Below are 22,444 nucleotides of genomic sequence, written 5' to 3' on the forward strand. Positions count from 1 at the left end.
GGCTATTTCCCCAATTCCCTTCAGCACTTTGTTATCAGAACTGGTGGCATCAAATCCCCCATAGGAGTGGAACTCTGGGGACTTTGAAATGCCATTGGCGGGTCTTCTTGGAGAGGACTGTCGATTAGGAAACATGTTGATGGCAGCTTCCCATGCAAGGATTCAGTTTGCAGCTACAGATTTGATACGCCAGTCAAGTTATGACTGGGTTTTCTTTGGGGGGGGGAGGGTGGGGATAGATTTCCCCCATTTTTTGAAACCCCCAAAGCAGGGGAAGTGATGCCAAAGAGGGGGTTCCCGGGGCCACAGCAGTGGGCTGTCATCCCTAGCTCTGCCCCTTGCATTATCATATTGTCCCCTTCTCTGCTGAATTTTGCCCCAAGTTTGCCTTTTACATTTCATTCATTCATTCATTCATTCATTCATTCATTCATTTAATTTCTAGCCCGCCGCTCCCACAAGGCTCACAGCGGGTTACAAACGTGCATAAAAATCCCATAAAGTTACCCTAAAACAATCCCATGATCTATAAAATGCACACAACCCATATACAAAGAGTCCAAGATTTAACAGTGCAACCCCCCCCCCCAAATCAACCCCCTCAATCACCCCCGGGGATGGACGAGGGGTACTGATCTTAATCTGCTGAACATTTCAGGCAGAACCTTACATGTTCACTCCTGGTTCTTCCTTCTCCATATCCCCAGTTCTAATTCATGAAATGCTGGCAAGGTTACCAACTGCTTTCACCTGTTTTTACTATGCAGAAGTGATAGGGGTAACAGGGGTAACAGTATCAGACCAGACCCTGGCTCAAAGCCCTCTTCACTCTTGGAGACAGATGGGTATGTGCCAGTCTCATCTTGCCAACCTAAAGTTGCCAACACTGCCTTGGAAAATGCCGGGAGACTTTCAGGATAGTGTCTGGGGAGGGTTGAGTTTGGGGAGCAGTTGGCATTACAGCTGGATGACACTCTAGGAATTTCTTCTAATCTCTAAGGTAAACCATAAAGACATGCAGAAATTCCTAGAGTGTCACTATGGAGGCCATTCTTTTCTCCTGCTTCTCAGTTTTTTTGAGGGGAGAAGATTGGGCTTAAAGGAGGGGGTTGCCAACTAGGAGCAGGCCAATGGCAACTCTGCCTCCTTTAAAAGCTTCCTCGGGGGATAAAGAGGGAAAGGAGGATGATGAATATTGCCGAGGCTCTTTGGGGAAGCGAGCAGACTAAAAAAAGGAGATGGATAGATTTCCAAATTGCACCTCCGTAGGTACACCCGCCCCTACAATGAGCATGCGGGGTTTCTGCGTGAAATTATGCTCCCTGTCAAGTGGCTTTGAAGCGACGCATGGTCTTTTTGACATGATTTAATTGTCGGGAACAATTAACCTTTGCAGACTCTACCTCCACAAAAGCGCCTTTGAAAGGAGGAGACGTGATAGCCGCCGAAACGCTGAAGTGCCAAAGAGAGGCCTTTGCCAAATTCATTATCACAACATATCACAACTAATTCATAACACCGCCGCGCTGATGCGTTTCGCGTGGTTTGTAGTCATGTAAATGAGCTTTTAACTCGCTTTCGGTGACAGACACTTCCAGGAGTAGGAACTTCCCTCACGCCCATGCTCCCTCCAAGAAGGCTCGGTAGTGTTTTGAAGGTCGATCTCTCGGCCGTGGTGCAGTTAAGAGCGCATGGCCACCTTGGAAAGGGCTTTGCCGGCGCATGTTGTATTCCTGGCTCGCTGTCAGGACCTGGGCTTTATCGCATTCCGCCAGCCTATAACTGGGTTTCAAAATGAACAAACAAATGGTACCCCGTGGCAACCCTTAATCCGACAGGAATTAGCTTCATGTCTAGCCAAAACAATGCAACCTGCTTTCCAGAGGGGCTGCGTGATAAATTGTGGGAGTGGGGAACGGAAAGAACAGCCAGAAGCCAACACCCACCTACCCCCATCCTGGAAAGATCCTGGCCTCAATACAAATTGGGCCTAATCTCCCTCCTTGGGGCATGATTCACATTGGAGCGTGGAATGTTTGAATGTTATCTGTATAAATGAATTTGCGAATTGCTTGTAGATCCTATTTGTTCAGAAATACCCGGGGAAAATAGAATGGGTTTAAACTACATATGAAATGGCATCAGCTAGATATCAGGAAAAAGAAATTCACAGTCCAAGTAGTTCTGCAGTGGAATTGGCTGCCTAAGGAGGAGGTGAGCTCCCCCTCACTGGTAGTCTTCAAGCAGCGGCTGGACAGAGACTTCTCATGGACGCTTGAGGCTGATCCTGCACTAAGCTGGGGGTTGGACTAGATGGCCTGTATGGGCATTTCCTACTCTATGGTTCTATGATTCTATAAGCAGTGGCTGGACAAAGACTTATCCTGGATGCTTTAGACTGATCCTGCTTTGAGCAGAGGGTTGGACTAGATGGCCTGTATGGCCCTTTCCAACTCTATGGTTCTATGATTCTATAAGCAGCGGGTGACTGGCCCAAGGTCACCCAGCAGGTCTCACGTGTCTTAAAGCGGCTTACAATCACCTTCCCTTCCTCTCTCCACAACAGATCTCTTGTGAAGTAGGTGGGACTGAGAGAACTGGGACCAGTGCAAGGTCACCCAAGTGGCTGCATGTGAAGGATTGGGGGAATCATATTCAGTTCTCCAGGTGAGAGGCTACCACTCTGAACCACCATATTGCGTTAGCTCTTGACGCTTAGGAAGCTTAGTTGCAGCAGAACAAAACAACTGCCCTTCAACCCTGACCTTGGGCAGCCAGGCTTATGCTAGCAGGGAAGAGAGGGTACCCATGCGCCTGCGCACAGAGCAGAAAGGCTGCATTCCTCCACAGTTCTCAGGAAATGGAAGCCCTTCCTCCACGTATACATTACCCATAATAGCACCGGGGGGATTTTATTACTTACTACATAAATGCCAGATATTCTTTGTTTCAGGTCTATATTGCAGTCCATAACGAGGGCAAATATAAAAATGAAACACGCCAGAGTATCTTCGTGGTACAATGAGCACCTGTCTCGTAAAGCCAGTGGTCTGGACACCCAGGGTCCGGTCCTCTTGTGCTGTCAGTTCTTGAGCCTCCCTCTGCTGTGACTCAGCCGAAGGGCTCCAGTTTTAGCATTAGAAGTACAAATCATCAGTTATCCAAGCTTATGTTTGACAAATTAAATTGCTGGGAATTTAAAAAAGAGAGAGAGGGAGAGCTGTAGATCAATACGATTTGAGCGATCAATTAATCATTCCCTTTAATTAAAACCGCCAAATCCCAGTACATTTCATTTACATTTTATTACACTATTTCTAAGCCGGAGCTTTTAGGCATCTGTATTGATTGGAGGCATACTCCTCATACCTGGGGATCCAGTAATTTATTAATCGGCCCACACTTCGCTATAGGATATATTGTTTAATTATCATAGGCCACGGCTCGGCACGGCCTCAGATTGTGAATTAACTCAGGTATCAATGCTTTACTGTTCGGGGATGGTGTTAGCGGTTGGTTGCAAATTGAATTCTGGAGGATTGACTCTGGAATGGGGCGGCAACGAGGTTGGACTGCCAGCGAACCAGAAGAAAAATAGTCAAGAGATGCTCCTGGAACCTTCACATCTGCAGGGAGGGGGAAAGCAGGCAATGATTTTTCCACTCAGAGAGATGCGCGAAGCCTGGCGATCCAAGCTACAGTGAAAAGCACAGGCGCACAGGCCTATTTATAAATGTTGGCAACTCTTTCGAAGACACCTGTTTGGAACCCCCCTGAATATTTTTGACACCCTTCGGCATGCCTGGCAATTGCCAGCACACTGCAGCACGTGCAAATCGGGGCCAGAACAAAGCTGCAGCACATCGGCACGCATTGACGAGACGTAATGCCAATGCCGCGTACCTGTAGAGCGCACCGGAATGCGTGAAGCTGCTGACGGCTGAGTCAGACCATTGGTGTGTTGAAGTCGGCATTGCCGGCTCTGAATGGCAGCAGCCGTCCTGAGAAACGTCCCTCACAGCCTCTTCTACTGGATGCTTTTGAGATACCAGGGATTGAACCATGATCAAAAGTTTGAAAAAAAGCTGGCTTAGAGGAAACACTGTCCCCAAGGCCCACCTTTTTCAATCTCCACCCTCCAAAATCTCCAAGTATTTCCCAAGTGGCCACACGTGCTACCCTCGAGCAACAGCTCAGTCCCTACCACTGGGTCTCCACCATGAGTTACAAATCTTCAGAGAGCTTCATATGTATTCCCATTAACCCCACTCAACCTCCCAGCAGAGCCACCCAACGACGGTCGTAGCCACATTTTGGAGATAAGAGGCAAGGCTGCATGGAAGGCTCGTAAGCGAGATTTATTTTTTGTTTCTGCCAAGGGAAGGATTAGCAAGAGGCTTTCTTGTTTATAAACCCTTCCTTCGCCGCTTATTTCCCTCTGGCAGCCTTCCCACGTCGCCTTGACCTTCTCTTGCAGGTACGTGCGCTGAATAGGGCCCCTTTACGCTACCCACCCACGCTGTTGGCCTTTGCATTACAAATGCATGCCAATTTTATACCCCTTTCATTATCATGGTTCTCCCACCCCCAGACTCTAAGAACTCTGGCAATATAGGGCTGGCAATTTCAAGTTGTTCAGGGAGGTGTGATTTAGGGAGGGAACTTCGAAGAAGAAGAAGAAGAAGAAGAAGAAGAAGAAGAAGAAGAAGAAGAAGAAGAAGAAGAAGAAGAAGAAGAAGAAGAAGAAGAAGAAGAAGAAGAAGAAGAAGAAGAAGAAGAAGAAGAAGAAGAAGAAGAAGAAGACGACGACGACGACGACGACGACGACGACGACGACGACGACGACGACGACTTTTTTATACCCCACTTTTCACCACTGCTTTAGCCTGATCCTGCCTTGAGCAGGGCCCCTTCCAACTCTGTGATTCTATCTACTGAATTAGGCCAGAAATCTGTCAAGGTTGATAGTGTCTGATATAGAAGAAGAGTTGTTTTTTATACCCTGCTTTTCATCGCTCGTAGGAACCTCAAAGTTGCTTACCCTTTCCCTTCCTGTGAGGCGGGTGAGGCTGAGAGAGCTCTGACGGGACTGCTCTGTGGGATCAGTTCTAAAGGACTGGGACTAGCCCAAGGTCACCCAGCTAGCTGCATGTGTGGGAACAGGCAATCCAGCCCAGTTCTCCAGATTAGAAGCCACCGCTCTTAAACACAACACCAAGGGTATAGTTCCATGAGGCCCACCTTCAATATGCCCCTTTTCTCCAAAAGTGGTTTCTAGGGTCTGGAGAGTAATTATCATTCCAGATCCTCAACCCCCAGCTGGAGGTTGGTAACTGTTACGTATGTGGCCAGCTGAGGGCTGGCTTAAGCCACCATGCAAATTAGGCTTGAAAAGGCCACCAATCAGAGACTACACTTCATGGACGCTATGAACCAATCAGAGAGCTAAGTGAAGGGCCAATCAGACTGTATATAAGTCCATGTTTTCTCCAGTTCTTTGGTGTTGGATTAAATAAAAGAGCTGCGTTTTTGAATATCGACTGTGACAGTGTTTGTCGAACACACACACTTATTAGAAGCCAAACTGGCAACCCATGTCTCTAAACCAGGGGTAGTCAAACTGTGTCAATGGACTACAATTCCCTTGAGCCTCTGCCAGCTGGCAGGGAGCTCTTGGGCATTGTAGTCCACTGACATCTGGAGGGCCGCAGTTTGACTACCCCTGCACCATGCTTTTGAGCCAAGCATAAAAGGATAGATTTACCACCATTTCCCAGAAATGAAGAGGGAAGTTCTAAATGATAATTGTATAATGACAAACATTTACAAACGACTTTGCTTGAAAGGTCCAAACACAACTGAAATCAAGGGGCGAGAAGCGCTATCTCCTTCAAATGTATCGAATGGCTCAACGCAGGCGTCGACACAGCCGCGAGCCCCGCCCACTTTCCCAGCTCCTCCTCCGCCCTCATCAAAGCTCGAAGCGCCGCCGCGGCCACGCCCCTTCCCCTCACGTCACGCCTCCCCGGGACTGCAGGCCGACGACAGGAAGAGCGAGGCGGCTGCGTAGTGCGCCTGCGCCGCTCTTGGGCGGCGCATGCGCGGCGTGTCCGCTAAGGTGACCGCGGCCTGTGGAGAGAAGTCGCCGCCGCCGCTGCTGCCGCCGCCATGTTGTCCGTGGCCGCCCGCTCGGGGCCCTTCGCCTCTTCCCTCTCGGCCGTGGCGCACGGCGTGCCCGGCCCGCTGAAGCCGCTGGCGCTGGGGCTGCCTCCGACGGCGGCCAGGGTGCCGACGCTGGAACCGAAGCAGCCTCTGCTGTGCCGGGAGTCGCTGAGCGGGCAGGCCGCCCGGGGGGGCCTCGTCGCCGCCGCCAGCCTCAACGGTGCGGGCTGGGAGGGAGGAAGGGAAGCAGGCCGGGGAGGCCCCTGCGCCAGGGGAGCGGGCCGGGCCTTCCTCAGTTCAGCCCACCTCGCGGGGTCGTTGTGAGACTGGGATGGCCGTGGAGCTGTGGCTTTCCAGAGGTCCGTGGACTACAGTTCCCATGAGCCCCTGTCTGCCGGGGGCTCATGGGAATTGTAGTCCGTGCATACCTGGAAAGCCGCAGTTGTGCCCTTTTGGAAGGACGGGGTGGGCTTACAACGCCAGAAGTTCCTACCTGGCAGGGTTGTGGTTCGAGTAGGACTGGAAGGGGCGGGGAAGGGACCCGAGCTACTGGAAGGAAGGGCAGGACCCGAAAGGGGTAGGTTCTCGCTGTTGTCTTTGTTGGAAGGGCGGGGTCGTCCCTGGGACTCCTTCCAACTCACTAGGGAGGAAATGGACGGAGGAGAGCAGAGGTAAGCCTAGGTTGCCTAGCTCTTGTTGGCAAAGGCATCTCAGGCTAGCCTACCATACAGGGTCGTAGTGAGGGCAGCAAAGCTACGTATGCTGTCCGGGGTTTCTTATGGGAACCCCTGGGTGGAAATTGGAATGGATGAAACCTATTAGGACAACAGCAGAGTTCCTTCTTGCTGCAGTAAACCTTTGTCTGAGCTTGGGTCTTGTGGGACCCAAGCAGCAAAAAGGCCTACAGTAATGTTGTTATACTAATTGTGACCAGGCAGCTTGGATGCTCCTGTATTCCACACTCCCCTGCAAAGAAATCTCCCACTTATAAGAAACTATCACATTAGGGAATATGTTAGACCTTGTTCCTTTTCCTGGACATACAGGGATATTGTCGTTTCCATCTGTTTCCTTCCTCCCAAGAACCTTGTCATGGGTGGTGGATATGGTCCTGCCCTCATTGGTTTTATCCTGACAGCCACTCTGTGAAGTCAATTAAGCCAAAAGCTGATTCACCAAAGGTGACTGAGTTTCATGACTGAATGAGAATCAGAACCCAGGTCTTTATAGTCCAGCTCTCACAACTCTGTTATTGTTTATGTAGAAGTCACAGGCGCCCCTTCCTGCTTTCTGAAATGTGTATAGGCCAGACACAGAACTAGGGCTGCATGAATGACTGGCACCCATGACCATATATAAGCAAATATTTTAAGGAGAGGGATGTTGTACTCCTGTGTGCACTTCCCATGGAACCTCTGGGTTGTGGAAGATTGGATGAAGAAGCTTTGTGCTCTAATGCAGTTATTGCCTATCCTTTTGGGGATGGTGACCCACCTGTCCAAATGTACTTGGTATGGCGACACATCCAGCACTAGCACTAGGGCAGTTTTAGGACCGTAGGCAAACTATGACCTTGACACCCATCCAGTTCAGCATTCCATATTCGGCAGTGGCTAACCAGATGTTTCTGAACAGCCAGCAAACATCTCAAAAGGCTGGAGCTTCCCCACTGAACCCCTGGCCAAGTGACATTCCAACATATGTGTCCTTTGCGCGTGAAGATTATATTCCAGTCTTTGACTGCTCCCTCCTCACTTAACTGCCTCTTCTAAGATTCTAAGAAGTTCACTGTAGAAACTATCAGGACATGTTTTACTGGATCAATATACTCTTGTGTTCTTCCTCAAGATGCCACTCAGGACAATCCCCATGTGGGTGAGGGAGATGATCCCCAGTTTCTCTTCCTTTCTAAGGCAGTCATAGGGGCCCTTAGAGGCTAATTACTGTACTACTAGGAGACATCTCTGACCCTCCATTAGCACGATGATATGTTCATGTTTCACCTAGATGGCAATCAGCTAAAAGGGGATGGTGGTTTAAGGCTGCTCATGCTGTTTTCTTGAATGTGTGCCACTTCAGTAGCAGGTGCTTTCAATCGATATTCACTATTTAGATGACAAATAGTTTTTGACCTGCTCAGATCTGATAGCTGGTATGCTTTCAGTGTTGGAACGTAAGTGGGTAAGAAACACTGCCTTGCTTAGTCAAGTAGTTTGATGGTTGTGAGGTGCCACATAAAGTTAAAAATGAAAAAAAGGAAGTGGTAAAAAAAAATGAATTTCTTTCCTTTCTGAGTGTACAACTTTAAGGTTATTTGCTTCAAGGTTAAAATGTGAACAGGCATTGTGTAATATGGCAAAGTACATATGTGTGCTTAACAAATTCTGCGCTTCTAAAAGAAATTACAGTCACGGTTTAAATTTTCTCAAGCCTTCCTGCTTCATTAGCTCCTTATTGGATGCAAATAGTCTTCTGTTTAACTTTAGACCTTGAAGTTAAATCAGTATTGCCTTGTCTTAAAAACCTTAAAATGTAGCACCAAACCTCCTTTAATTTCTAAGGAAATAGTCTTCAAAAAGGCTAATGCATAAGTTTCTCTTTATTTTCTTTGTTACTTCTAGCTTGTTGCAGATAGTACATTATAATTTTTGCTCCAGAACATGTTCCAAGAGGCCCAAATTCCCTTAGGCATGATTCTGCTAATCCCTAATGTGGTTCTTCAGTTCCTGAAGGGAGATATAACTATTTAATATGATGCTCATATCAAACATGTCCTTTAATTTGAAGCCCTTTGATAACTGGACTGAAACAAGAATTAGATAAATATCTTTGAAACAAAATTCCATGGATTTGATTTGTGAATTTGCTTTTTTGTCTTTCTTGGGTACACTGCAGAGTTTATCTGCATTTTGGGTTCTTAAATTTGGTTACTGTTCAGACAAATTTTGGAGCTTAGACATCAGTAATAATTGTACTTATCTGGACATGAATGGCAGCAGTTGAGAATCAGGGCTGTAATTTTGCTTCTGCTGTAATTCTGAGTCTGCCAGACACAAGAAGCCCAATCTGAAGCCAGCTGTATTTGTAGGCTGAGATAGTCAGGATAAGTACCCCCTTCTTGTGAAGAGTTTTGTAAAGCATTATTTAGTTGGGCTGCAGGTGATTCCATAGATAACTACCGAAAGTCCTATAAAATGTATTGAAGTTATTTCAAACACTTTTTAAAGAACCTGCTGTGGTTATGCAAAAGATCTGTTGAGAGAGGCTTAGGACACAAATTCAAATTTTAACTTTCCAGCACCCTTAATACCGTGGCTGGCTTTTGCCGGGTGTATTAATGGAAAAAGAGGTGTTTTTGTCATTTTCCCATCTGATGACAACTGATAGCCTTTCCAAATTGGATTGTATATTCTTGACAGTTAATTGTGGGAGGTAAGAAATTGAATACTCAGAGAACCTCTGAAGGTTGTGGTGTCAATCAGGCTCCATAGGAAATTCTAGAAATCTATTGATGGTGAGTAAAACTTCTTGCTTGTTAGGAAAGCAACTTAAATGGAAAAAAGCCAGTTTGCTGGTGGCATCTTTTTCATAAAAGCAATTGCTTAATTATGCTCTCTTTCTCTTCGCAGCTCCTGCAAGTATTCGTTATCTCCACAATGACGTCACGGTGCCCGATTTCTCTGCCTACCGTCGCCCCGATGTCGTAGACAGCAAGAAATCCTCTCAAGACAGCAGTGAAACCAGGAAGGCCTTCTCCTACTTAATGACGGCAACAACCTGCGTGGCCAGTGCCTATGTTGCTAAGAATGTAGTCACTCAGTTCATCTCCAGCATGAGCGCTTCCGCCGATGTGCTGGCCATGTCGAAGATCGAGATCAAGCTGACCGAAATCCCAGAGGGCAAGAGCGTGGCTTTCAAATGGCGAGGGAAGCCCTTGTTTGTGCGGCACAGAACCCCAAAAGAGATAGAGGAAGAAGCCCAAGTCCCTTTGACTGAGTTGCGAGACCCGCAGCATGATTTAGACAGAGTAAAGAAACCTGAATGGATGGTCCTGATAGGGGTGTGCACCCATCTTGGTTGCGTACCGATCGCAAACGCCGGAGATTATGGCGGCTATTACTGCCCTTGCCACGGGTCACATTATGATTCCTCTGGCAGGATCCGGAAAGGCCCAGCTCCGCTAAACCTTGAGGTCCCATACTATGAATTTCCTACCGATGACTTACTGGTTGTGGGTTGAGGTAATGGAAGCTTGGCTCCTTCTGTGTACGTGCGCCAAAGACTGACGTAATGTAAAAACCGGTTGAATTGTAAGGTATTGCAAACTGTCCAAACTCGTCGTACAGTGATGTTGAGTATTTGGTCAGTTTTAATAAAGAATTAATAAACCAATGTCCTGGAACATGTTCCTTGTCTGATCACTGAAGCAGTCTCCTGTTCCTTGAGAAAAAATGGACCATAGTATGTTTAAATAAGTCTTACAATCATAGAATAACAGAGTTGGGACCTCCTGGGTCATCTAGTCCTATCCTCTGCACAATGCTGGACACTCACAACCCTATTGCTCATCCACTGTAACCTGCCACCCCCTTGAACCTTCACCGAATCATCCCCTCTATCAGATGGCTATCCAGCCTCTGCTTAAAAATTTCCAAAGATGGAGAACCCACCACCTGAGGAAGCCTGCTCCATTGAGAAACCGCTCTAGCTGTCAGGAACTTCCTCTGGGTGTTTAGATAGAATTTCTTACAGTGTGAAGCTGTGAACTGGACACTCGAGGTGACAAAGGATATTCTTGCGTTTATATTAAAAGAAAGCAGCAATGGGGAAATGTTACTAGTTTATGGATAGGTCATGTTCCCCTTCATCAGCTACATCCTAGTCAGGCTCATTCCCTTAATGGTATATTAATAAGGCTAACTTGATTAAGCATGTACCTGAAAACTTTATACCCATATTTAACATTTTTTGGTTTTAAAGGTGCCACTGGACCCAAACTTGGTTTTCTAACGATATTCTGCATGATGATTGTGCCACTTTTGGGGTTTTACGAAGCCTGAAGAATATTTCAGGGGTTTCTCAACAGTAAAAAAGTTGAGAAAATGCTCTGGACCAACACAGCTTACCCTCCTGAATCTTGATGATGCCTGGGTGATGATGGGCAGAGGGGTTTCCTATTACCAGACCAAAAGGATTTCCCCACTATTACCAATTTGATTGTGAAATTGCTCTTGTGCTCCTTTTCTCACGTGTATATGGAATGCGTTTGCGCTCTTGGTAAGAATATATCCCTCACAGGTGTCTGTAGAAGTATGGACGCCCACGAAAGCATTTACCCTGAATAAAACTTGATATTAAAGGTGCCACTAGATTCAAACTTCAAAGTGTACTTTACCATTCAGAAACCAGCAATAGTTGATCAATGGTGTTCTAAAAAAACAACAGATGTTACCCTTTTGGGGTTACAATCATACTGCCTGGATTTGTCTGTTAATGAAATGGTTGCAACTGAAAGTCAATTTGGCTATTGTGGAAGTCTTCAACTGGAAATTGGTTGAGCCTAAAATACAGCTATTAATAAAATTACGGCACTTTTATCTTTCATCTAGAAATTCAATCTTTTTTTTTCCTTCGCAAGGCTTGGCTATTGATTTCCAAGGAAACAGATGGCTACTATGAGCCTTTCATTTTTGCGGCCTTTGAACTATTGATCAGTGGTGTTGACAAGAAGGCTAAGGCTCAGGTGAAACTTAAGTGGTGGAAAGTGTGGCACAATGAAATATTGCAGGGCAGAATCCATTTTACTACACTGCATAATTTCACCCTGGAAAGCGGGACTTTGTTTCCGGGAGCAGAAAGATGAAGTCGCCCACAGCATATTGCAGATGATAGAGAGGACAAACGCTGTGTGCCCCACCAAATCAAACTCAGCCCTTCAAATACCAATATTGGTTTCCCCCCCCATCGTCCAATACTTTAAGGCTAACTGGGATGAGGTGTGGTCAGCTGGCCTCACTTCCTGGTACCTCGAAGCCTGGGAAATACTTCAGCTGGAACGTATACAAAGATTATGTCGGAATGGCACTTGCTTGGGGTCCGTAGTGGGAACAGCCATGTTCACCACTGCAGATAACTGAATGCTGAACTAGATGGGAGCTAAGGTTATAGTTTTCATGGGGCACCCCAAAAATGTGTGTTAGCCAATGGTGGGGAGTCATCTTTGTGCAGATTAGAAGAACAGCAGAAACTTTATTTCCTCTCCCTCACAAAAGGGAATCATCAGGAAAGAGGTGGCAGAAGGAGTCTAAGGACATAGCAGAAAGTGCAAAACCTTCAGAGCTTCTGGCCTCCTTCACAATAATGCATCGGATGCATCTTTTATGAACAGTGAATCAGTGCGGTCTTCAGAAAGTAGACATTTAGCACATAATCTGCCATGGAACATCCTCCTAGCGGTGATGGAGCTGGTTAATTCCTGCCGTGCCATAAGCGGAACAGAATTTAGGGTGTTCTTGGGGGAACACTTCCTTTGCAAATGCTTTCAGCACCCGCCAGCCTCGAGACGCTTCTTTTTATTACTATTATCGTCAAAACCAGAAAGGAGTGGTGCCTTAAAAATATCTTTGCCTTAGTTGTAGCAGAAATAGCTGCTGTTAGCACTTTTTCAAAATGACAAATGGATTAAAAAAATATATATATACAACTCGAGCTTCCTCTAGATCTAAGTTTTTAAAAAGCAAACGTTACGGTTTGGGGAGAGGAAAGGCAGAGTAAAGAATGTAAGCATCCTTATTTTTTTAAGAAAACCAAACCCACTATAAATAAACAATTGCAGGAAAGAGCTGGAATTATTGCTCTGCTTGCACACATTCACGCAGTAGCAGCTCTGCCGTGAGAAATTGTGACTCTATATTTCCCGATCCTGCAATGGAAGAGGATTATAATAAGTTGGGAAATCGTTTTAATTGGTTAAACTCACGACTTTTAAATAATTCATTATAGGCAACAGAATGAGAGTGGAGTTCAAGTTATTGGGCTAAGTGTGTTCTGGGGAAAGTGTGGTTGTCACAACTGTACTGAAAAGATTACACAAATCCGAGGGACATTAGTGGGTTTTTTTGTTTTTTTGAAAAAACAAGCCCTGCTAAGAACAGGACATGGGCCGTTCTAAACATCATTCGAGCTCTTCTGGATCAAACCATTGGTCCATGTAATCTAGGGCAGGAAGGTGCCATGGCTCCAGGGTAGAGCATCTCCTTGGTATATAGAAGGGTCATGGGATTCACATGGAATAATTGCTACACAGGTCAGTATGTTGTGGTAGGGGAGAGTGGAAGCGTCAGGTTGCTCCCTTCTACCAGCAGAGCTGTGTTCATGGAAGAAGCAGGGGGGAATAATTTCACCCCCTTCCCTCTGTAGTTTCCCAACCTACCTTTCCCCACACAGCTCCCGGAATCTCGGAAAGAAGAGTTGGTTCTTATATGCTGCCTTTCCCTACCCGAAGGAGGCTCAAAGCAGCTTACAGTCGCCTTCCCATTCCTCTCCCCACAACAGACACCCTGTGGGGTGGGTGAGGCTGAGAGAGCGCTGATATCACTGCTCAGTCAGAACAGTTTTATCAGTGCCGTGGTGAGCCCAAGGTCATCCAGCTGGTTGCATGTGGGGGAGTGCAGAATCGAACCCGGCATGCCAGATTAGAAGTCCGCACTCCTAACCACTACACCAAACTGGCTCTCATCAAACTGAAAGAAACATTTTCGGAGGAGCTGCTGGAATGAGGAGAAAGTTGGGAAGACGGGCAACTCTCAGCACCTTCTGCTGTAAGATGCAACCCCATGGAGTGTAAGTTCCAACCCCATGAACAGGATGGAAGGAATAGGATCATATTCTTCGGTGTGTGTGCACCAGTCAATGACTAAGGCATGAGGCCAAGCTCCCCATGAAAAGGCCGGTCATGCAAATCCTCTCCAATAGATAAATAGCTCTTGATGATGCCATTTAGGTCACCCCATGAAGACCTTGTCCCCCTGTACAGATCAAAGCCATCTGCCATTCCCAGCCACATTTTATATTTGGCATGTAATCTGCACTTATGTATGATTCCTGTCCATAGCAATTGTTCATTCCGACATATGCGTTATAAACGGTCTTCTTTTTTTTTTTCCTTTTCTTTTCTTAAAGCGTGAATTTCATGTCGCTTCCAGATTGCTCCACCGAGGTCATTAGAGGCTGGCAATGCCGATGCCATTTATCTTCCAGGTCGGTTCTCCCTTCTCCCCTTCCTATTCCGTTTTATTTCCCAGGCAAATAGACTTTCAATTATTTCAATAGGTCATCCGCTCAGTGATAGAGATCCATTTCATTAACTTTGGTCATTGATGTGAGCGGCACCTTGCGGGTTCCTTGGCTGAGGGCATTTGTTAAACCTGGTGCCCCTCACCTCTCTTCTGCTCAGCATCTCGATTCTAAAGGCAAACGGAGAGGGAGCTGGGATGTTCAGCGACTCGGGCGTGGGCGGCTGGAGAACGAACCCAAGTGGGAAACTGGATCAGAACAGCTCCTTGGTAAAATAAAATGGTGACTGTGTTTTCCATGGAGATCCACAGGCACTCAAGACTTGCTTTTTGTAATGGAGTCTGTTCTGCTGGTAAGAGCCTCTTGTGGTGCAGAGTGGTAAGGCAGCCGTCTGAAAGCTTTGCCCATGAGGCTGGGAGTTCGATCCCAGCAGCCGACTCAAGGTTGACTCGGCCTTCCATCCTTCCGAGGTCGGTAAAATGAGTACCCAGCTTGCTTGCTGGGGGGTAAACGGTAATGACTGGGGAAGGCACTGGCAAACCACCCCGTATTGAGTCTGCCATGAAAACACTGGAGGGCGTCACCCCAAGGGTCAGACATGACTCGGTGCTTGCACAGGGGATACCTTTACCTTTATCTTTACCTGTTCTGCTGGTAGCATATCTCTTTCTCTCTCTCTCTCTCTCTCTCTCTCTCTCTCTCTCTCTCCCTCCTTCTCTCTCTGTGCCTCCCTTGCATCTCAAACACCCCCCTCCCCCCCCAAAAAGGTATCACATTCCCACCGGGGTGTGAGTTGGCCTTTTGATTGTTTATTTATTTGTTTTTATTTATTTAGCTTTAAATTTGTACCCCACCTCTCACGACAATGTCGCTTCTAGGCGGTTTACAGAATAAAACCATAAAACAGTAGATCCCATACAATCCCATTAAAACAGCAATAACATTGATCACAATATCCCAACAATTCTAAGATGGCAGCAAACGGTAATCTCCCAAACCAAAATTCCAACCAAGAATCCATGTCCTCATCTCGATTCTCTATTAGCTTAAGCCTTTAGGGGAGCAATCAAGAGGATTGGATAGCTTGAGAGCTGTTAATTTCTTTCCTGTTTTCTGCCTTCATGTCAACAGAGAAATCGCCCCCAAAATCACATTTTTTTTGTAGCCTCCTAATTCAATGCAGCTAGAGGACTCTGGGAAATACTTCAGAATGCACCTAATCCATGCCATGTAATCTGTTGGACAGCTTTTCACCATTGCTCCACAAGAACTGAGAGTATTCTAAATTTCAACCAACTCTTGTTCTAGAAACTTCTGTTTCAGAGGTAGATCAGTAAAGGTCTTTCAGAAAAGCTGGTTTGACATTAATGGGCTTCTCATGAAGGACCCCTTAACAACCTTCTAAGAAATCTCAGGGTGTCTCCAGAATGTAGCATGAAAACCACTGGTTTAAAGGCCCGTCATAATATAGACTTCTTGTTACCTGCAGCTCTCCATCCCATTTGAACTGCTGTGCGAATTCTCAAAAGGTTCTTGCTTTGAAGCTTTTGAGTGAAACAAGAAAGTCGTGGCTTAAGGATGGCTTTGACAACTGATCGCAGGTTTTGATATCAAGATTTTTCCCCCCTCCTCCCTGTTTCTTCCCATCTGCTCACTTCTTTTTTCCCCTTCTTCAGAACATAAGTTGCAATGATCTTCATTATTCTCGGTTCATGTTTTATTTAAGAGAAGCTTAGTCCGTCACTCACTTGTCTTAAGGCTCTGCCATCCTGGAGATACTTTTCGGCGAAATGACAGGAACCCCCTACAGTTCCATGAATTTTTCTCTCTTTCTTTCTGCTCTATGCGGTATTAACAGATGCTTCTTTTACAACGTGTATGTCTACTTCATGATATAACCACCGCTTGTGTTTAAACTGTCTCTCTTTTTGAACTGTTGTGCAAAGTTGTGTTTATTAATAGCAGCCTTCCTCAACTTTTTTAGCATCGAGAAACCCCTGAAATATTCTTCTGGCTTCAAGAAACCCCAGAAGTAGCGTGATCATGCAGAATATGGTTGGGAAGCAGAGCTGTGGACACTCCCGCCTGGGGCCCCTCCCCTTCCCACCCCCTCCAGGCCCATCATTGGCTATTATGGGAGGGGGGGAGGCAGGTTGACATGACCATATATGGTCACCTCACCCAATAAATGTTTAACCCATTTTAAAAATATATTAAAAATTAACTTCCTCTCATTTGAGAAACCCTTCCTGGACTGCCACGAAACCCTGGTTGAGAAAGTCTGATTAAGAGAGACATAAGAGTACTAGAGAATGCAAGCAGGAGACACATGAGGACTTGTGTGAGGCATGTCATTATCCCCTGTATCTTCCTCTCTTGCAATTTCCTCCTTCCCTTCCATGGCAGCCTCCATGTCCTCTCCCCTTTCCCTCCCTCCTTTTCTTCTCCATGACCCAGCCTACCTTTACTCACTCCATCTACAGCTTTATATGAGCACTGAGTCTCTGGTGATCACAGCTAGGCAAGTCCTCATCCTTCAGCAGACATGACAGAGAAGGAGATGGGTCCTTTTCCAGGGCTGTTGAAGTCTACAGGTTAGAGAAGCTAAGGCTTAGGCAGCTCAGTGATATTATGGTTGCCTGGCAACCTCCAACAGGACCGCTGAGAACTCTGCGGACATTTCCCCTCAAATATACAGGCATTGTTTCTATTATTTGAAGTGGGGGGGGAGTTAATGTATTTTTTTAAGATTTAGAATTTTCTGTAAATCTATAGCTTCCTTCAGATCTGTGCAGAAATCCCCCCCTCAAAACTGTCCTTATGTCCCTTTTACAGATCTATTGATCATATCCTCTACGGCATGGTTAGGAATTAGAGATACGATTATGAATAATCCAGCCATTGACCGTCTGCCAGATCCAGACTGGCATCTTGCATGCAAAGCTACTTTAGGCTTTTTAATTAGCAGATGGGACTGGCTTGAAGGCTATGGTCTTAAACAGTTTAAAATCCTACCAGCACTGGACTTTGGAGAAGTTTTCCACATGCTGTACTGTCAAAGCTTCCTTGGAATAAATCCCCTGTTTTCCGATAAAGGAACAAAACTCTGCTCAGAACTAGCCTGTATACGAGCTTTCCTTCATCAGCCTCTCATTTTAGAGGAGGAAAACTGCTTGCACATGGCAGGGGAAGGGTGCCCTGGAAACTTCAGTACCCCTGTGGCAATAAGGAGGCTGATTTCTGAAGCAGACCCTGTCCCTTTCATAGCCCTTTGAACTGCCGAAATCAGCAGGTGATCCTCTCACTGAGCTCCAAGCGATGAAAAGTTGTATTTGAATTCTGCAGATCAAACCATTGTTAGAGCAGGCCAGGACTTCTTAATATAATCAAACTAGGAGGTGGAGCTGGGCTCAGCAGCAGAGAACATACTTTGCATGTAAAATATACCAGGTTTAATCTCTGGTAGCCTCAACGGTTGGGTGTGCACAAAGACCATCTTCTGCCTGAGGCTATGGAGAACAGATGCCAGTCAGAGTGGTTGATGTGGAGCTCGGAAGAGCAGTGATCTGAATGCTAGTTTGAAGCTATTATTACCACACTCTGCTTGTTCCTGGGGTGGACCTGCCAGCTCCAGCAGGGTCAAGTGATGAAGAAGACTCCTCCGAGGAAGGGGCAACCAGCAGACCTGATCCAAACCCACAGCCAGAAACAGGGACACTGCAGGAGGAGGAAGATTCTGAGGAGCCAAGATTTGGATACACAATCAGATTCTAGCTCAATGGCCTTGTAGCTTCTCAGCCCTGAGTGGGCAATGTGGAGTCATCTGCCAGCCACTTCACCTCCTCTGTCACCACAGTCTCAGGAACGACATAGGAGAAAGAGAAATGGGGAGCGGCAGGATAGGAGGTGAAGTGACAGATTGGCTGCCTAGCACCTGCACTCTTCCAGCAACGAGGATGAGTGGTTGCAGGAGCAGGATTGACATGGCTGGCAGGTGTGGAGCGGGTTTTTAAAAGCAGCCAGCAAGGGAGTGGCTGCATGAAAGTAACATGTCCATTAGTTATTGATCTTGTACTGATTCTCCTGTCTTGGACTTTGGTCTGTGTTTTGAAACTCTTCTTTGTGGTTTCCCCTTGGATTCGACACTGTGAGTTTGGACGACCCAGTATCTGGACTTTGGACTGGCCTGTCCCCCTCCCCAAATGGCCAATGATAGGCCTGGAGGGGGAGGGAAGGGGAGGGGCCCTGGGTGGGTGAGTCCACAGCTCTGCTCCCCAACCGTATTCTGCACCATCAAGCCATTCCCGGGGTTTCTCGAAGCTTGAAGAATGTTTCAGGGGTATCTCGATGCTCAAAAAGTTAAGAAAGGCTCCTGTAGTCGGACAGCTTCACGATACCTTGATCATTTACTATCCTGCCATGTGGTAAGGAAGAGTCTTATCCTGTGGCACTTTCAAGTATGGCACAATATGTGTGGGCATTCTCTGCCAAGCTTTTAGACAAGACAATAAAAAACTCAGAATCCTTGTGTGAGAAATTCATAATCAAGGCCTAGGTATAGAGCTATTGCGTACTCTTCCTCCCCGAAAACTGGTGGAATCCACTTCATTCCCCTCCCCCCCCAAACGGCTCACAAGACAAGCTGGCCTACTTTTGAGAGTAATTATCTGTTTGTTTTCAATTTTGCAAAATCTATTAATGATTCCTGAAGCAATTAAGGAAACAATATAGTTATTTAGGCTCCTGTAAATAACTTAATAACTAAAATTTAAATTACAAAAAAATAATTAACTACAAAAAACAATGCCCCACAGAGCCGGGGAAGGATCCTTTAAAAATGACCTCTAATAGAAAAGCTGCAACTTTGAGTTCCCTTCAAGTGTGACATTTTGGATTGTTTGTCATAAAAGTCAATTATTGTACATTTTATTAATTGGGTTTCTGACGAAAGATGGCCTAATGGCCAAGTGATGACTAATCTCAGCAAATAACTCCTCATCGAAACCTAATTGACAACTGAATCTCTTAAATACCAAAAGCAGGCATTGCAGTTTGTGTCATTTCAGGGAAAGTCAGAATTAAACTACCTCTCTCAAACTTGCCTCTTCCAGCAATCCTTTTCACGGTGACCTGAGGCACGCCCTTTCATGTCTGTCAAAGAAAACCCATTCACTGCAGAGGATTCTGGGGAATGGTTCAGAGTGCGCTACAAGGGGGTCTTCCCTTACCCACCCCCAGCCAACTGCTCTTAGCCATCTTCCAAAGATTTCCCTCTCTTGCTAAAAAGCTAACAAGGTATCTGGGACTCTTTGCCAGGACTTCCAGCTTCCCTGTTCCACCATTCTTGGGGCCTCGCACTCAGCAAAACTATTTCAGCATTTCACACGGACAGAGAGCATATCCTAAAACAGATCCAGCGGTATCCTGTACATGTCATGGGAAGATCAGTGGAGAAGGGAGCTAGCTGTTGGCTGATGGTTTGCCAAGTTGCCCCTGTTGACCTTATTCTTGAGAAATCCAAGTAGGGATGACAGTCTCCAGGTGGGGCCTGGGCATCCCTGGAATTACAGGGACTAAAGAGATAGTCCCCCAGGAGAAAATGGCTGCTTTGGAGTGTGGACTCCATTGCATGATGCCACACTTCAGTCCCTCTTCACCCCAAATCCCGCCTTCTCCTTCTTCAATGTATTTAATAGAATCATAGAATCATAGAATAAGAGAGTTGGAAGGGACCTCCTGGGTCATCTAGTCCAACCCCCTGCACTCTGCAGGACACTCACATCCCAATAGCTCATCTACTGTCACCTGCCACCCCTTTGACTACACAGAATCAGCCTTTCCGTCAGATGGCTATCTGGCCACTATTTAAAAATGTTCAAAGATGGAGACATCTTCCCCCGAGGAAGCCTGTTCCACTGAGAAACCACTCTAACTGTCAGGAACTTCTTCCTGATGTTTAGACGGAATTTCTTTTGTGCAGAATTTCCACACTCAGAGCTGCCAACCCTAAATCTAGGGCAAGCTTCTGAGGAGCTCCAGGATTCTCCAGCACAGGGTGATCTGAGAACTACAGCTCCACATCTCTGAAACATTGTGAACAAATACGTTGCCTCCCGCCAACAGAATTATAACAAGTTCATAATTCAAAATCCGTTCCCCCCTTTCCACAAAGAAGAGCTTTATGTAGATTTCACAGTAATTACAGAAAGACATATTGCCTTCTTGCTCACAAGAATCCTTTCCTTCCATATGTTTAATTTGATGCATGGAAACGCTCTCTCTCTCTCTCTCTCCCACCCCTCCATATCTGGAAGGAGCACAAGGCACCCAAAATGGGATTCAGGGAACCCCCTACCCCTGGTTAAGGCCAGATGTGCTTCCTTGGGTGTTTTCCCAATACTCAACTGAACTGTTTTCTGGTCCCACTGAAACTTTGTTTCTGAAGAAATTTGCCCTCCCTTCCCCATTGACCTTGTAACATCACCTCACAACCTTTCTGCCCGCCATTTTGCAGCACCACATCTCCTCACTCCAGTGATACAAAATGGCCTCACTCCAGTGATACAAAATGGCCTCAGGGGATCTGATGAGCTGCTCCTCCTTGCGCCCCCCTCGTCTTCCCCATCGCCTTTCTCGTTCGATTCTTTTCACCTTCCTGCTTCCTCCGGGCAATATTCAGTTATTGGAAATGAACTCTGTGCAGAAGATGGCTTATCCGAAGAATCGAATCGAAGGGAAGAACATCTCCCAGGAGGTGCTCCGTCAGAGACAGGACCTCAGGAGGCAGTTTGGAGAAAAGCATCTATCGCAATGAATACATATTGTTCATCCACTACACTTTATATAGCTCTGCATGATAAAAATCACTTTCCAACAGCCAGTTAGCGCCAGAAGCCATGTTCCAGACTATTTTGTGCAAAAAAAAGGAAGGAAGGAAGGAAGGAAGGAAGGAAGAAAGGAAGGAAGAAAGGAAGGAAGAAAGAAAGAAAGGAAGGAAGAAAGGAAGGAAGGAAGAAAGGAAGAAAGGAAGAAAGGAAGAAAGGAAGAAAGAAAGAAAGAAAGAAAGAAAGAAAGAAAGAAAGAAAGAAAGAAAGAAAGAAAGAAAGAAAGAAAGAAAGAAAGAAAGAAAGAAAGAAAGAAAGATGGAAGGGAGGGAGGGAGGGAGGGAGGGAGGGAGAGAGAGAGAGAGACAGAGAGAGAGAGAGAGAGAGAGAGAGAGAGAGAGAAAGAAAGAAAGAAAGAAAGAAAGAAAGAAAGAAAGAAAGAAAGAAAGAAAGAAAGAACCAACTCTTCTTCTTCTTAAATTATGTATGAAGATGCCACATGAATAACAAGAAGTAACCCAATTCCCTTTCTGGGGAGAAATCTGATAAAAAATAAAGGGTTTTTGTTTCTTAAGGAGGAGGGGATTGTAAAAGGTTTTAATTATTCAGCAAGGAAACCAATGACAGTATGCAGGGTTCTCTTCACAGAAGAAGTGAACTGACAAACAGAGAGATGTACCTGAAGGCAAAAGATGCACCTGAAGGCCACCGGGGACACCTAGTGAGAGAAATTTCCTTGTATACTTATTTTCTGGGCTAGTTCCGCTGTGCTTAAATAAGACACAACTTGGCCAGCAGCCTTGAGAGCCAGCATGGTGGAGTGGTTAAGAGTGGCAGCTTTAATCTGGTGAGCCGAGTTTGATTCCCCGCTCCTCCACATGCAGCCAGCTGGGTGACCTTGGGCCGGTCACAGTCCTGTTAGAGCTGTTCTCACAGAGCAGTTTTGTCAGAGCTCTCTCAGCTCAACTACTTCACAGGGTATCTGTTGTGGGGAGAGGAAAGGAAGGCAATTGTATGCCGCTTTGAGACTCCTTTGGGCAGTGAAAAGCAGGGTATAAAAACCAAGTCTTTTTCTTCTTCTTGTGGCCCTTTCAAGACACACTTGAAACCATACCTGTTTCTTCCCTCTGCCTTATGAGATTTCCTAATAGAGAAGGTCTTCC

At 46.1% G+C, this 22,444-nt stretch overlaps 1 protein-coding gene across 1 annotated transcript; it reads left to right on the forward strand.

The window, feature by feature from the left end:
- Nucleotides 1-6,052: 6,052 nt before the first annotated feature.
- UQCRFS1 (ubiquinol-cytochrome c reductase, Rieske iron-sulfur polypeptide 1) lies at nucleotides 6,053-10,554 on the forward strand. Its single transcript, XM_077309997.1, has 2 exons — nucleotides 6,053-6,382; nucleotides 9,792-10,554. The coding sequence occupies exons 1-2, from the start codon at nucleotides 6,169-6,171 to the stop codon at nucleotides 10,400-10,402; spliced, it is 825 nt and encodes a 274-aa protein (XP_077166112.1). The 5' UTR covers nucleotides 6,053-6,168; the 3' UTR covers nucleotides 10,403-10,554.
- Nucleotides 10,555-22,444: the final 11,890 nt, after the last annotated feature.

This window comes from Paroedura picta, chromosome 14, assembly GCF_049243985.1.
Source record: "Paroedura picta isolate Pp20150507F chromosome 14, Ppicta_v3.0, whole genome shotgun sequence".
Taxonomy (NCBI): Eukaryota; Metazoa; Chordata; class Lepidosauria; order Squamata; family Gekkonidae; genus Paroedura; species Paroedura picta.

What these genes read in the sequence shown, in the direction of transcription:
- UQCRFS1 (XM_077309997.1), top strand. Translation starts at nt 6,169, where the DNA reads ATGTTGTCCGTGGCCGCCCGCTCGGGGCCCTTCGCCTCTTCCCTCTCG. An exon ending in CGCCGCCGCCAGCCTCAACG is followed by an intron (nt 6,383 to 9,791) that starts GTGCGGGCTGGG and finishes TTCTCTTCGCAG; the next exon opens with CTCCTGCAAGTATTCGTTAT.